This window comes from Schistocerca gregaria, chromosome X, assembly GCF_023897955.1.
Source record: "Schistocerca gregaria isolate iqSchGreg1 chromosome X, iqSchGreg1.2, whole genome shotgun sequence".
NCBI lineage: Eukaryota > Metazoa > Arthropoda > Insecta > Orthoptera > Acrididae > Schistocerca > Schistocerca gregaria.
Genome location: NC_064931.1, coordinates 724,177,730 through 724,194,457, shown reverse-complemented (window position 1 = coordinate 724,194,457; position 16,728 = coordinate 724,177,730). Strand labels below are relative to the sequence as shown.

Genomic DNA, 16,728 nt, shown 5'->3' with positions numbered 1-16,728 from the left:
ATGTGGTGTCACCACCAGACACCACACTTGTAGGTGGTAGCCTTTAAATCGTCACGGTCCGGTAGTATATGTCGGACCCGTGTGTTGCCACTATCAGTGATTGCAGACCGAGCGCCGCCACACGGCAAGTCTAGAGAGACTTTCTAGCACTCGCCCCAGTTGTACAGCCGACTTTGTTAGCGATGGTTCACTGACAAAATACTCTCTCATTTGCCGAGACGATAGTTAGCATAGCCTTCAGCTACTTTATTTGCTACGACCTAGCAAGGCGCCATTATCAGTTTCTATTGATATTGTCAATCATGTACCGTCAAGACCGACATTCGTCATTAATGGATTAAAGTTAAGTATACCACCAGCTATGTCCGTTGTTTCTAAATTCTAATTTCCTTGTCCTGTTCCAGACCTCATGCCAGCCTGTGTGAGCTAAATCACGTGCCTTTCGGCCTCCTCTAGTAACACGGTGTTGGCTCTCCTGCCAACCACAACAATTTACATCCTTGCTTAGGATACACAGCCATCCTTGAAAGTTTATTAAACATGTTGCTATGGGTCACAAGAAAAATAAATCTAAAAATTTTGTGAAACTCAAACCTCTGTGAGTTGTGAACTTAATTACACAAATCCCTGCCTGCATTTTTGATTGTAAATTGCAATTTTCTACTGAATAATTTGGGCAAATGTGATGTGTGAATGGTTACTCCCTAGAAGTTAACGCAGTCACACTTCAGAAAAATCACAATTTTCACTGTGGCCCGTGATCGTGTGTTACTAATTGAAATTTGAATAAATAATTTGCACAACAGTGTTGGGGCTCAGAGCTGTTTCAGTGAGCTATTGGACATTGTAATTCAAGTTACATTTGCCCAGTACAGTACTTCAATTTTATTTTTACATTTTCAAGGATTTAGTGGACAGTGCAGTACAGTCAGAACACTCCAATGTAGAAAGAAAGATTAACTCTGGAAATGAAGTCATTCCCAATAGTAGTCTTTGTTCTGGGAATATTCAACCACCAATGTGAGTAGGAGAATATCTGCAGGGTTTGAAAAGCAAGAGCAAGCTACTGACAGAATTGAAGCTGTGGATGTAGGAATAGTAAGCTCAGTGAGCAAGATCACTTCACACAACAATTAAGAACCCAGGTCCAGTTACATTCTGGCATGCAGTTTTAATCTGCTGTCACACAATTTGTTAAAGTACATCATCAAATTATTGACAGTGATCAAAAAACACTGAGTCGAAGGCAACCCACATCAGACTTTTCTCACATGAATTTTATAGCTGACTCCTGGGGTTATCTGACCACGTGTCTGAAAAGCCATCTGTGCTCCGCGCTGAACAGCACACCAGCATTATCAATCGACTTTACTCATGTCACGAATTACAGCCAACTGAAGGTTGGCTTCACCAGCAGAAAAATCATCATGGTGTTCTGCAAGTGACTATTTCAGGTGAAAGCTTTTGCTGTTGATGCAGATAGAGAGTTAAGTTAAAAAAAAAGTCAGAAAAATAACTGGTACCTGACTACAACAATGATGAGACTGGGCTAAACTATAAAATGCTCCCTCAAAAAGCCTTGCCTCAAAGAGTGAAACAGCAACAGGCATGGCACTAGCAAAGGACAACCTGACCACTGGAATGTGCAGGAATGCAAGTGGTGACCATAAACCAATGTTTGTAATTAGCAAATCTAAGAAACCAAGAGCCTTCATAAACATAAGTTTTCAGCAGTTAAAGGTTTATTACAAAGCTCAAGCAAGTGCTTGGATGAAAGGTCATTTCTTTAATGAATGGTTTTGATGCATTTGTTCTGGCTGTTAAAAAATACTCGAAATCCAAAAACCTATCACCCTGTGAACTTATATTGCTACACAACAGCCAAGCCACCCCACTAAGTCTGAACTTCAAGAAGGTGACATAAAACTACGTTTTTGCTGCCACTACCACCTCCTTCCCCCCCCCCCCCCCCCCCCCCCCAAAATCCAAACCACCACACCACACTAGACTTCAATAACCTAACCAATGGGCCAGGGTGTTACTGACTGGATAAAAGGACATTATAGAAGGATGTATGTCAACACTTTGTTAGGGTAAACAGAGGAAGGTGTGATGCTTTTTAAGCAATGAAACCGTTCACCATAAAAGATGCAATTTACACAGTTGCTCAACCCTGGGAAGAATTTAAGAACACCGTTCCACAAAAATCATGGAAGAAGGTTTCTTCCAGCCTAAACCAAGAACAAGAACTTCCAGAAACTAATGAGTCAGACATTGCAGATTTGGTAACTGATTTGCAAACTCTTCAGAATGATATCCACCCAGCTGGTGTAGAAGAACGGCTAACAGAAGTTGGTGTTGATGCTGTTACCAAAGAACAACTTGAAGATGATTGTTTTGTTGATCTTGTTTTGCAACAGTATAGTTTTCAGTGAGAAGAGTTAGATGATGAGGAAAAGAAAGAAAACAAAAAGATCAGGCACTCTGCAGCAAAGGATGTGTTCAAGATTGCTCTCAAATATGTGGAACAACAGGCAACCACTACAGCTATGAGCATATTGTGGGCAAGGAAGAGGCATGATGCAGCAGAAAAGTCAAAGTTTAAGAAAGTAAAACAGAAAATATTTTACACTTTTTTTAAATACATTTTCAGGGTTTAAAATGTTCTCTCTCCTTTCTCTTTATTACATATGTAATTCTTTTGCTTATTTTTGATTTGTTACATCATTCTGAGTTCTGTAAATAACTTGTTACATTCTCCTCCAATTATTTGACCTTTTTATCATTTTGACCATCCCCTGGTCCCAGAAATAATGGTTAATGGAGATAACATCAAAGATTCTTGAAAAAAAGGGCATGAATTTTATTCCAGTATTTTCCCTTTTTTTAATTTTTATCCAAGCGATGATATTTCAGTAAAATAATATAACAGGCTGTAGAAACCAATGACAGACAATGTAGAGTTCTGAGATGGGGTGATACAAACAATGTGATAAGGACAAACATGCTTCCCACAAGCAGGCAGAGATACATTTGAAGCAGCTACAGAGGTACTTGTAGTAACAAGTATACTGTGTAACAGTCACAGTTTGGCTGAAAAATTATATTAGTCACTTTCAGGAGCATCTGCAAGTTTTTTCAGGTATGTCGAATCCAACTGAAGCTACACACTGATGAGTAGATCCTGTAGATTTACCAAATTACAGGGATGCCAATTGTTATGTTACATACACTGTTCCAAACAGTGCTAGAGTTTTCTACGAGATTAAGACCGGGTTACTCGGAAGACCAGTCAAGCTGCAATAGTGTGCCCAAGCATTCGTCAGATTGAGAATGGGTCCGTACAGCCCTGTGTATGTGGCTGCTGTCATCTTGGACGATGGGAGTCCCCACAAAATTCTCAGCATGAAGATGTAGAAGAGGAGATGCTGAAATAAACACCCTGGCTCATGTTCATGGTAATCTGAATGAGCGGACCCTAGTCGCAGAACAAAAAATTCACCCAAAACATCACAGAACCATCTCTGACCTGAACTACAGGGTGTCCGAAAAGTCTTTCCCTGATTACATACATTGATAACTCAGGTTAGAAGCAAGATACAAATATGAAACTTGTGTCGAATTGTTTACAACTATCCAAGTTTTTTTCTGTTTTAGGTTCGCAGTACATGTGTAGTGGATGAGGTGCAGTGCCCAAGAAGCCATGTTAACCAATCAGGAGAAGGCACAGTGTGTCCTGTGGTACCATGAGACACAATCACCAACCACCGTGCAGACACACTTCCAGACAACATTTGGAAGAATCCACCTGATGTCAAGAGCATTAAAGCCTGGTATGAGAAGTTCAAGAACACAGGATCGGTTGCTGACCTTCCGAGGTCTGGTCGACCAAGAACCTCAGCAGACAGGGTGGAAGCTGTAAGACAGTGTTTTCTGCGAAGTCAGAAGAAATCGGTGCGCAGGGCCTCACGTGAATTACTGATGCCAAAAGCTCTCTCCATGACATTTACACAAACTTTTATTGTTTTGTGTATACAAAGTGCAAATCATTCAGGCCTTGTTGCCCAATGACAGTACACGTTGATATGACTTTGCGGTCCAAATGCTATCACGTATTGAGGATGACGATGGTTACCTCAGACGAATTGCCTTTTCCAACAAAGCGACCTTTTTTGTCAGTGGAGTAGAAAATCACCATAATGTGCACATTTGGGGTTCACAACCCCCTGGCGAGGTCATGGAGTGCGCCAGAGGCAGTCCAAAGGTGAATGTTTGGTGCATGCTATTGCACGATTGAATTATCGGGCCATTCTTCTTCGCTGAGGCTACCATCACATCTGCTGTGTATCTGGACATGTTGCAACTGTATGGTGTTCCTCAGCTGCTTCAGTATCACCCCGATGTCTTGTTTCAGCAAGACGGTGCACCGCCTCATTGGGGTTTGGACGTCCGTGGCTATCTAGACATGATCTTTCCTGGGCAATGGATTGGTCGTGATGGGCCAACAGTTTGGCCTCCACACTCTCCCGACATAACCTCATTAGACTTCTTTTTATGGGGTTATGTCAAGGACGAGGTCTACCGAACACATCTACCAGATCTTGAAACCCTGCGGCAACGGATGACAACAGTCGTTGAATCAATCCCTCCAGTGATGTTGGCTAATGTGTGGATGGAAATTGAATATTGCCTAGATGTGCTATGTGCTACCAAGGGTGCTCATTTGGAAGTTTGCTTATGTGTGAAAAAAACTTTGATAGTTTGTAAACAATTAGACACCAGTTTCATATTTGTATCTTACTTCTAGCCTGAGTTATCGATTTATGTAACCAGGGAAAGACATTTCAGACACCCTGTATATCCCAACTCACTGCAAGTTAAAATGCCTTATTACGCCATCAGTACACTCAATGCCTCACGTGATTTGAAAAGAATCAAAACTGTGAGTTGATGGACCATACTGCGAGCCTAGAGTCAGCTGCTGGTCAGTTTCAGGCTTGTTTGGCCCATTGTAGACATGCAGCGTTATCTGACAATGAGAGCAATGGTCTTTTGTGAGATACACAACTCCCCATGTTCATGACAAGTGGCTCCTTTTGCAAATTTCACTCAGCAGCTCATTGAAATGGGTCTTCTGTCACTGACAGCAGCAATTGTTGTCTAGGTTCTTGTTGGTCAGGATCCCCTTCAGACCAGTGTTCCTAAATCACGTTATTTGGCTGCATGTGGGACACTATTTCTTATAGAAATGTTTGACAGTCAGCATTCGCACACCAACAAATCAGGCAACTTCATTCAAGTGTGGTCACAGTCAAGCTCAAACACGATAGCTCCTTCCTATCATTCTGTCACATCCTGACATCCACCCAACTTACTGTCCTGGTTCCATACAACCGACCAGCACTTATGTATCACTTCACTACCATCACTTACGTCAGCCGCTAAAGGTCACATGAACACATCATACCAGCTCCACACCATCAACACTGCTCCAAAGAGACCAGTGTGCTCTTTCAAGGAAGTGACTAATATTTTGTCCAGTGGTATAAAAAAAACTCTATATGATAAAATCTACTGATTATGAGATATTTCAGCTGTGGAGATGGAATAGAACAGTCAATGATGGAATAGAACCAAAGCTATGAAGCAGTTAAAGCTTAGTTACCAAAAGAGAAAAAGTTACTAAAAGAGAAAAAAAAATCAGTAAGTCAGTGTTAAAGACAAGGGATACAAAAGCATGTCAGTCAAATATGAAATAAACAGGTAGTGTCAAACTATAACAAGTTTGGGAGGAGGTGATAAATACAATATCCATGCCAACAGATCACTATTCATTTCAGAAGAGAGATAAACAGAGAGATAAACATGTGGAACTAAACAGTGGTCAATGGGGACAGTCTGTACCAAAGACAACTATAGCAAACATTAACAAAATATTGTGAAAGACAACTGGAAAAGGTTCTGAATTGCCAATCTAAAAACAGAAGTACACAGAAGACTGCCCCTAAGTATGTACTAAAATGGGTTTCAATCACAGCTTTGGTGCAACACACATCATCTGTGTAATTACACGACTAAGTGCACAGTAAAAAGCATAATTCTGCTTATGGGCAGACTTTATTTGCATCATGATTGTGTGGGACAACTGGAGAGAGTGAGAAAATTTACACCACCAGGATACAGGAATATGTTCATAGAATGAGTACGCAATGGGACACACCTATCAGTCCCAACAGTGAGCATAATTGAATCACAGTGTTTCACCTGTATATGCTGTAACACAATTATTGTTGGACACTTAAAAAAAAGTGTCATGGTGCAATAAAAATACTGGCCTTTTAACTACTATTGCTGGCAGCATTCATCAGGGTGAATACTTGTGATTTACATTTTATTGTTTCATGTACAGGATGTAACAGAATATGTTTTAAAAATTAGAGGGATTGTAGATGATAAAATTTGGAACATTTTGGTATGAGGAACCTACACCTGGAAATGTGAAATAAAGTTTCTACAGCCAATACTCTAAAGTTAAAGCCACTGATTCAGTTTACAGTATTTGATTGTAGTCTACCATTTTGCCAATAAAAGTTTTCCAAACTGAAGTATTCTGGTGTTTCATTTCACCTGCCAAGTGCTGTAGAGACTTTATTTCACATTTATGCTACAGCTTCCCTATATCAAAATGATCTGAATTTCATCCCCTGCAATACCCCAATTTTTTGAAACATTATTATGTTTCACCATGTGCTCTATTGGATCTCTATCACACTAGCTTGAAGTGACTGGGCATTCTATGATACAGTGTGCTGATTGGATTATATTATCAGTGGCCAGGGTTATCATATGCTTATTGCTAATAATATTTCAGTCAAATGGAAGCTGAACACCCACCACAATAAGTGTATGGAATGGCTCCATTCAAAAGTAATCATGAAATGCATTAACACATTTTTCCCACTAGGAGATGAGACAATTAATTCCTGTTTTATAGAACACGGTCGACTGCTGACAGATCCACAACCACACCAACTCTTGCACCTCCTTATCTGACAGAAATCAACTTCCATGTGTGCCTTTCTCAGGTCAGCAAAGATTTTAAAATCACATGTTGAAATATCTGTGCCATACAAAGAATGTTGCCGTGTTTCCCAACCCAATCGCTGAAGCGTAGCCTTCATCTGATTGGCAGCATGGGAGTGGGTGTCATTGTGCAACAGTATGATTCCAACCCACAGCATTCTGACATTCCACATCTCCCCCACCAAAGAAATCCAAAGCTGTTCACACAAGTTCCAGTAAAAGGGTGACCTACTTCAACTGCAGGGGTCCTCTGCTTTTCGAGTTCCTTGAGTGTGGAACAACAAACAATGCATAACACTTTGCGGAAACTGGGATGCTGCATAAAGTCAAAATGCCAAGGAATTCTGTTATATGGAGTTACCCCGTTGCGTGATAATGCCTGCCTCCACACTGACAATCAGACAAAGGCTATGCTTCAGCAATTTGATTCAGAAACACTGCAACGTCCTCTGTACAGCCTGGATGTTTCACCATGTGAGTTTCATATCCTTGGCGACAGAATAAAGACATGCGTGGACATCAGTTTCAATCAGATGAGGAAGTGCTAGAGTGGGTGCAGTTGTGGATCTGTCAGCAGCTGACCGCATTCTATAAAACAAGAATTAATTGTTTCATGTCGCAATGGAATAAATGTCTTAATGCATACAGTGATTACTTTTGAATGGAACCATTCCATGGTCCCGTTGTGGTGGGTGTTCAGTTTTCATTTGACGGCACCTTGTTATAGAGTATAAAAAATTATGTATACAAAATTTTAGAGTGTTTAGAGGAGATGAAAAGAAACACTTTTTTATGTGAAAAAAATGTCTAAGGAGCATCATTTCCCCACTAGAGGTCCACAAAGGTTTCAACACTAGTGATGTTTATAGATAGTATCCAAACTTCCATCTGATCAGTATTGTTTTAGAGATTTGACATTGTGTGTGTGTGTGTGTGTGTGTGTGTGTGTGTGTGTGTGTGTGTGCGCACCCTCACACACACACACACACACACACACACACACACACACACACACACACACACTCTCTCTCTCTCTCTCTCTCTCTCTCTCTCTCTCTCTCTCCAGACGAGCTACGTGCCAATTTGGCCAAAGCTGCAACAATTATTCATGATCACATGGCTGTTTAGAGTATGTTTGACAATCATTAGCATGCAGATGTCAATTGTGCATTAATGTAAGCAGATGACATTTTCAGCAACATCTCTAAAACAACAGTCATCACGTGGCAGTTTGAACAAAATCTCTGAACATCACTAGCATCAAAACCTTCATGCATCTCCAGCAGCAAAATTGCACACCTGTGACATTTTTGTCTCCTGCAAACGTACTAAAATTTTGTATACAAAGTTCTTTTACACCCTATATATTAGCTGGTGGTGGCTGAGATTTGTCAGCGTTTCCTCTCTGAATTTTCTCTATGTGGTAAGTAGCTAAAAATGTATGGACTTTCCACACTTTCCTCCATGTTCTGCCATCATCAGTTTAGTATGCTGAACAAGCTGTATTATATTGCTTGTGCTCTGCAATGCATGTGTTGATATCGTGTCCCATCTTGTCACTACAGACCAGTCTACAATCACAGGTAAGCCTGTGTACTCCTGGTGTGTGAAGTCTATTTATGCAGTCTTCAGTGGAACCCAGGAGGTCTCTTATTTATTTGTTCCTACAGAATATTATTTATTTCCTCTTGGTATATAAATCTTGTCCATCTTGTCACTAATGCCCAATACATATAGTACCTGGGCAATTTGCCTCGGCTGTTTCTCCTGGGTCCTCTTGACCTTGTCCCTTGTTGCCATAACCACAAACCATAAGTAGTCACCCTGATAAAGGCAGTCAGCAATTGTAGCTGAAATGTCAGTAGTTTTATCACATCTTGATGTGGTCACACATCCAGAAGGATTTTACTGAAATGAGCTCTGGCTGTAAAAGCCTACATTCACATATTGTTGAAGATGTACAATTGTATGAACATTTAAATATTAACAGTTATACCTGGTCACCCCATTTCCAATCAACTCCTCTAACCACTCTGGTTCCAACTTTCATCATACTAGCTAATTCTGGCCCACTAAGGACCACAGATGGAGCAGATGACTTCTGCACATCATCTTCAAAAACAGCACAAACATCTCTCCCTCTTTCTTCTGTGTAACTTTTGAGAACTTCTGGGCCTATAAAGGAAAACAATATGCACTTAAGACTACAAAAAGAATTAATACCATGTTTTTCCCTTTTTGTATTTTAAATAATTTAAGTTTCTAGGGCACTGACAGCATAGGTTATACATAATAACAACTACTACTAGAATTTCATTAATCATTTGTCAGTTTATAATAAGTGAATATACTGGGTGTCCCTCTTAAGAGTTGTCAGGCATGCTTTCTCTGGTGTTTAGGCAGATATTTGCAATTCCATATTTGTGACATTTAGCTGGTGTCATCCCAGACAAATACTGCTTATCACCTCCTCCTTCTGATGGCCAGTATCAATGGAAAGTGTTGGTTTGTGCCCTTAACAAACAAAATTATTCTTAAAGTGGATTTTTTGTGCCCTTTTGATAGAGCTGTTCCAAATTAGTTGAGTGCAATATTTGATTTATGGATATGTACTGTTAGGGAGATGGTGGCACTGTTGCTGTTGGAGTATTGGTTACTTTTTGTTTCACTGTCCTTGTGAATATATATACATAAAACCAATATCGCATTAGACTAATATGGGACCACTTTATCAAATGAGCTCATAAAATTCAGCTTTAAAAATAATTTTGTTCATAATGGGGAGCAAACCCACACTTTCCTTCAACACTGGGTGTCGAATGAAAGATGTGATGAACGATATTTGTTTGGGCAGACTCCAGCTACACACTGCAAAAACTAAATTGCAAATATCAACAAAACACCAGAAAAAATATACCTGAAAGTCTTAGGAGGGATATCCCGTATGTATTTAGATACATTTTACAACATACAGTGATATAGTTAGCCATGTTTATTTAGTAGTTTGCTTTATGAGAGGCTTGGTTTGAACAGAGAAAACATTTCAGCTTATCAACTATAACTTACTTTAGATTATCTATTTAAGAAATGAATAAAAGAAAAACTTAATTTTCAAGTACCCTCTGCCACACACTGCAAGGTGGCTTGTGGTGTATACATGTAGAGGTAGAATTTTAAGTGATTGTATTAACTAATATACATTTCTGAAGCCTATATAAAATTTTCTTTATTCCTACTCATCTAATGCATAATGTGGATTGGCAATCAATATTCTTTTTAGGTTGGCTTTAAATTTTGCAGTAGGGAGACATGCGAATGAACTTGGCAGCACATTGGTGGGCAAGCCTTAGTTCTGCATACAGTGGGTTTCTTCCAATCAGTGCAACTCTGTGGTTTATGAGATGAACTGATATTTTTCCCTACTATTGTGGTTATGTACATCAGTGTTCACATTTTGTTTAAGTGTTTGTGCCACCATGATCGATTTAAAGACACACATTATTTGTAGTGGTTAATATTCCTGCTTTAGGAAATACATCACAACATGAGTCTCTTGATTTTATGCCACAAATTATTCTAACAGCTTTCTTCTGCAACTTTAATAGCATGTAAAGGTTTGCTTGTGTTATGGAGCCCTGTACTTCAATCCCATAGTTTATACTGGAGGAGGAGATTAGCATTTAATGTCTTGTCGACAACTAGGTCATTAGATGGGGGGGGGGGGGGGGGGGGGGCAAAGCTCGGATTACGGAAGGATGGGGAAGGAAATCGGCAGTGAAGTTTCAAAGGAACCATCCCAGCATTTGCCTGAAGTGATTTAGGTAAATTATGAGAAACATAAGTGTGGATGGCCTGATGCGGGTTTCAACAATCATCCTCCTGAATGAGAGTCCAGTATGCCTGCCACTGTGCCACCTCACTCAGTTTATAGAGAAGGAGACCAATGCATGATAAGTAGTCATTAGCACGTGGGTATCAATGTGCTACTTACAGTACTAAGTGTACTTATTGAAAATTTTCAAATGGCTTTGTTTTCTTTGTGCTGATGCTGAGGTGACTTTCACTGAAGGACTGAACAATTTTATTTGCAACACAGCACAATTAAAAAAACAACCGTAGGGACAGCAAACAAATCATAACACTAATATCAACATCTAACCTTGGTAACAGACCCAAGAGAATCCACAAGATTCTTCAAGTACTTCATACTCAACTGAAGTCAGCATTGCTTTAACACTTTGTTCTCTTGGTTGATATCTGTCTCATTTACCCAGTGATGACATCTTCCAATTGTAATAGTGTGCCGGCCGCGGTGGTCTCGCGGTTCTAGGCGAGCAGTCTGGAGCCGTGCGACTGCTACAGTCGCAGGTTTGAATCCTGCCTCAGATTAGTTAGGTTTAAGTAGTTCTAAGTTCTAGGGGACTGATGAGCACAGCAGTTGAGTCCCATAGTGCTCAGAGCCATTTGAACCATTTTGTAATAGTGTCGGCAGCTTGGTATATTGGACGGATGCTAGGCACCACCAGGGAAGCAGTCTGCAAATACTTATTGCTCTTTACAAATGCATCTTGGTACAACCCAGTACAGAATTGTGTTGACTTGTCTGGGGAATTTAGCTGACTCGGGGTCTTGTTGACACTCAGGATTGCTGACAGAGCACGGCATCGACCGTTCATGGCCTTCATGATGCAGCCTCCTCCCCTGCCAGCAGCATTTGTTCATGCTCGGCAGTGTCTCATGTATCAGTGGAGCGATCCTTGTCTCACCTCCCCACAGTGTTAGAAGACTACTGACCAGAACAGTGGTACACGATTAGCATCTGATACAGTGGCCGCCACATTGGCAGAACTGTGGTGCTGAGAGAACTGATTTTAGTACATGTGGCTTGAACAGATATACTCTTCTGCACTGCATGTGTTTAGCCTGTGCTTTGAACACTTTGGAGGCTGATGGTGTGGAAAGACTTGTGTCACCTCACTGCTTGAGGACAGCTGCATTAACTATTTCCACATAGTAGCTGGGTGGACTGCTTCCCAACATTGTGATGCCTATGTTATATTTGATAAAGCACAAAACCAGTGCTCACCTGTGACTGGTGGTGCTGCAATCCTCTTTCTAACTTTGAGCATTTATGACCAAATATGGTTGGTGCACTACACCACCTTTCCACTCACATAAGGGGAGGAAATGGGGCCCATATGCTGTACCACCAGTGATGATGCTGCAGTGTTAGTGCTGATGGTATGATGCTACATGGACAACCAATCAACTCTTCACAATAAAATCGTGTGAGGTTTACCTATTAGCAGGCACAGGAGGCTGTTCGCCTTCTCTGTTCCTGGCCTTGACCTGAAGTGAACTGATCCGAAGCTGAAGACCCACTCGTGTACCAATGATGACAAGTTTTACGTGTTGCCTGGGCCTGTTGGACTGTAGTGACTGTATCGAACAGATGGACATGGACAGGTACGGAAACAACCTCATGAATCCATAAACCCTGCATGTCAGCAGGGGACTGTTCAAGCTGGTGGAGACTCTGTAATGGTGTGGGGTGTGTGAAGATGGAGTGATATGGGACCCCTGATATGTCTAGATATGACTCTGACAGGTGACACATATGTAAGCATCCTGTCTGAACGCCTGAATCAATTCATGCCCATTGTGCATCCTGATGGACTTGGGCAATTCCAGCACGACAATGCAACAGCCCACACATCCAGAATTCCTACAGAGTGGCTCCACGAACACTCTTCTGACTTTAAACACTTCTGCTGGCCTCTAAACTCCCCAGACATGAACATTATTGAGCATTTGGATGCCTTGCAACGTGCTGTTCAGAAGAGATCTCCACCCCCTCATACTCTTATGGATTTATGGACAGTCCTGCAGGATTCATGATGTCAGTACCCTCCAGCACTACTTCAGACATTAGTCAAGTCCATGCCACGTCATGCTGTGGCACTTCTACGTGCTCACAGGGGACCTACATGGTATTAGGTAGGTGTACCAGTTTCTTTGGCTCTTCTATGTACATTTAGCTCTTGTGGTATTACGCCAGAGCTATATTCTATACGGCAGATGGGAATTGAAGAACACACTGTATTAGTGGGGTAATAACTGTTTGTTCATATTTTTTATTAATTTATAAAATAAAAAATGCATGTACTACTTTTCTGCACAAGTAATTGATGTGTTCTTCCCCTCATGAATCCATAGACCCTGCATGTCAGCATGGGACTGTTCAAGCTGGTGGAGGCTCTGTAATGGTGTGGGGTGTGTGTAGATCTGTCCAAATATTTTCCCAGCTTTATTTTAATTTCTAGTTATCTTGAGATCAAAAATTATTTCTTCTGTTTTTGTCTGCTTAATACACTAGTGACTGGCTTGATACCAGTGACTAGTCATTTGCATCATTTCTATGTTGTTTTTTAAGTACATGCTGCAAATTCCCTCTTGCAGTCATTAGTGTCATATCATCAGTATATAGTACAGTCTTATATGATGTATAATTTGAAAAGTCATTACTGTAGACAATGAACAGGAAAGGTCCATGGACAGGGCCTTGGGATACTTCTCTTTTTATTGGGAGTATTGTCGATCTCTGCTTATTTATGTATGCAAGCTGTAGCCTATTGCTAAAATAAGATTATCATCAATGTCATAGTATTCTAGCTTTCTGACCATTATGACATGTTAGTTAGTTTATGTTCCATTGCCCATTTCTCATGATAAAATGTAATGATGTGGAATGAGTCATTTTACATTCATGTCGCAAATTGATTTATACTCTCATCATTTCCAAGTGTTTTTTTTTTTATTCATTTATACAAAAAGAAAAGAGATATACAGATGTGAGTTAGTAATTCCTACCCACCACTTTTTACACATGACAATAATACGAAGTACAAGGAGTTGTCAAGGAGAAACTTTCACAGTTTGTTTTCAAATTTTACTTTGCTGTCTGTCAGACATTATATATCACTGGGTAAGCGATCAAGTATTTTTGTTGCAGCATTGTGCACCCCTTTTGGTGCTAAAGACAACCTTAACATGGAGTAATGGATGTCATTTCCTTCTTCTGGTAATTTAATTGTGTACATCATTGTTCCTTTTGAACTGTAGTGGATTATTTATTACAAACTAATTGAGGGACTGCATATACTGTGAAGCAGTTGTCAGAATGCCCAACTCGTAAACAGATGTGTACAAGATGAGTGGGTAAGCACCACATATTATTCTTACAGCACGTTTTTGTGCAAAGAAGATTTTCTTTATTAAAGGCGAGTTACCCCAGAACATTATTCCATATGACATTCCTGAATGAAAATATGCAAAATATGTCAACTTACTGATTTGTCTCTCCCCAAGATTTGCAATGATTCTAAGTGCAAATGTGGCTGGACTAAAGTTGTTTTAGGAGTTCCAAAATGAGCTTTTTTCAATGTAAACTGTCATCAGTGTGGACACCTAAGAATTTTGAAGTTTCTAGCCCATTTATTATTTCCTCACCATGTGGGTACACTTATCATTGGTGTAGTTTCCCTGGATATGCAGAACTGAATATGTTGTGTCTTTTTAAAACTGAGGGTGAAATCATTCACAGAAAACTATTCAATGGTATTTTTAAGAACATTGTTTACCATTTCTTTTGTTTCTGGATTTATGCTTGGAATACTTACAATATGAGTGTCATCTGAATAAAAAAAATTCTGCTTGTTGAATGTTAGATAGTTTACATATATGAGGAACAACAATGGACCTAAGATCAAGCCTTGGGGAATCCCATGTGTGATTTCTCCTCCACACCCCCCCCCCCCCCTTCAGAATTATGTCCATGGACTATATTGGTTGAAGTATTAACTAAAAATTTCTGCATTCTTTTTGGTTAGATATGACATTATCCACTGGTTGACTATAGCATCAATACCATAAACCTTCAATTGCGATTCACAGAGTCAAACACCTCAGATAGGTAGCAGAAAATACCAACTACTGCTATTTAATTATTTAATAGTTCTAAAATCTGGTGAGTGAACATGTAAATGGCATTCTCAGTAGAGCAACCCTTCTGAAACCAAAACTGTGAAACGCTGAGGATATTATTCTTGCTAAGGTGAGATACTGTCCAAGAACACATCATCTTCTCAAAAATTTTGGAAAATGATGTCAGCAGTGGAACAGGTCAGTAGTTAATGACTTCTCTCTCATCACCTTTCTTGAAGATGGGTTTAACAACAGTATATTCCAGTATCTCTGGAAAAATACCTTAAGTTAGTGATGAATTATATATAATTCAGATGGGACTGGACTTATTGCATGGGAACAAATCTTTAGTATTCTATTGGAAACACTATCAAAACCAGATGAGCTATTTTTGAGAGAATTTATGTGACACTTAAATGAATGTTACTTAAATGAAAACATGTTCCAGAAACAGACAGTCATCAAAACAGTTAATCCTTTGTTTACATGTGCAGTTTTCTATTATCCTGCACATGAGTGGTACTATTGAAATGTATCTGTAGCTATTTGGGAGTTTATTGCCAACACACCGGCAGTGTAACTGTGAGCTTAACACATTTCGGGAAAATTCCTTCAGCTAGTGCCCTGTTTGATAATGAAAGAAGTGGCATTTGGATTTCCTTTTCTACACACTTTATGATGAATTTACTAAGTCCAAAACAGTTTTCTGCTCTGGAATTGCTTAGTTTCTTAATCAATTCGTAAATGTCATTTAAAGTGCTTTGGGTCCAGAGTAAATTTCTCACATCTTCTCTGATTTGCATGAGGGAGCAGGACTTCTACATCTAAGATAGAATTAGTGGGAGAAGTAGTGGGGATGGCATTAATTACATAATATTCATTATGATATCACAGACAATAGGGACACTGTTTCCTTAACTGAAATGATTAGTTTCCATTTTCATAACATTGTAGGATTTTTAACAATTATTTTTAGAATTTAAAATATACTGAACCTCTGCACTGCATTTAGCAATCTCAGTTTGGGGTCTCTGGAATTTTCTCATATTTATGTACTTTTACATGTCTGCATACTTTTATGAGACTTATCTTTCAGAATGCCCCGAGTTTGTTAAGTTGTGGAGTGTACCATTTGTCGGTGCGATGTTGGATATGTCTAATATTACTACGATACTTTTGGTTCCAATGACAATACCTCTTTTCTGTTACACACTTAATCTGTCAGGGAAAGCATTTATTAATAGTTTTATTACTATCCATTAGATGAGACCAACCCATTTCATTTAATTGGCTTATCATATTATTTACATTAAACACACCTAAAATTCTGTATGTATCTTGTCTTTCTGCAGTAGCAAGACTTGAATTTTCGATTTTCAGCCATAGCTTTGCATGATATGATATTTATAATTCTATAATATCACATTCAAGAGTGTCTCTGTGTATATTATTGTTTATGTTATCAAGACCTACATTTAGTCTAGTGTTCTTCTTTGGGACTTTAGCAGTCAAATGAGTACAAAGAATTAACCACTTGAATCCCCCCTTTTTTTTATGTCTATGTTAATATGACCTACAATTACAATTGCATGCTGTTTATATTTGGACAACTGCAATGTTAATGTATTGATTTTTGCTATAAATATTATCTCATTAGAGCTT

General features: G+C 39.5%; 1 protein-coding gene across 2 annotated transcripts in view; it reads right to left on the bottom strand.

Moving 5' to 3' along the window:
* The window catches only part of LOC126297739 (E3 ubiquitin-protein ligase HERC2), a 752,343-nt gene that overhangs the window by 417,879 nt on the left and 317,736 nt on the right, over nucleotides 1–16,728 (bottom strand). For both annotated transcript variants that reach the window (XM_049988889.1, XM_049988890.1), the window contains one exon: nucleotides 9,080–9,258. In XM_049988889.1, coding sequence (XP_049844846.1) covers nucleotides 9,080–9,258 — 179 coding nt within the window. The remainder of the gene's footprint in view (nucleotides 1–9,079; nucleotides 9,259–16,728) is intronic.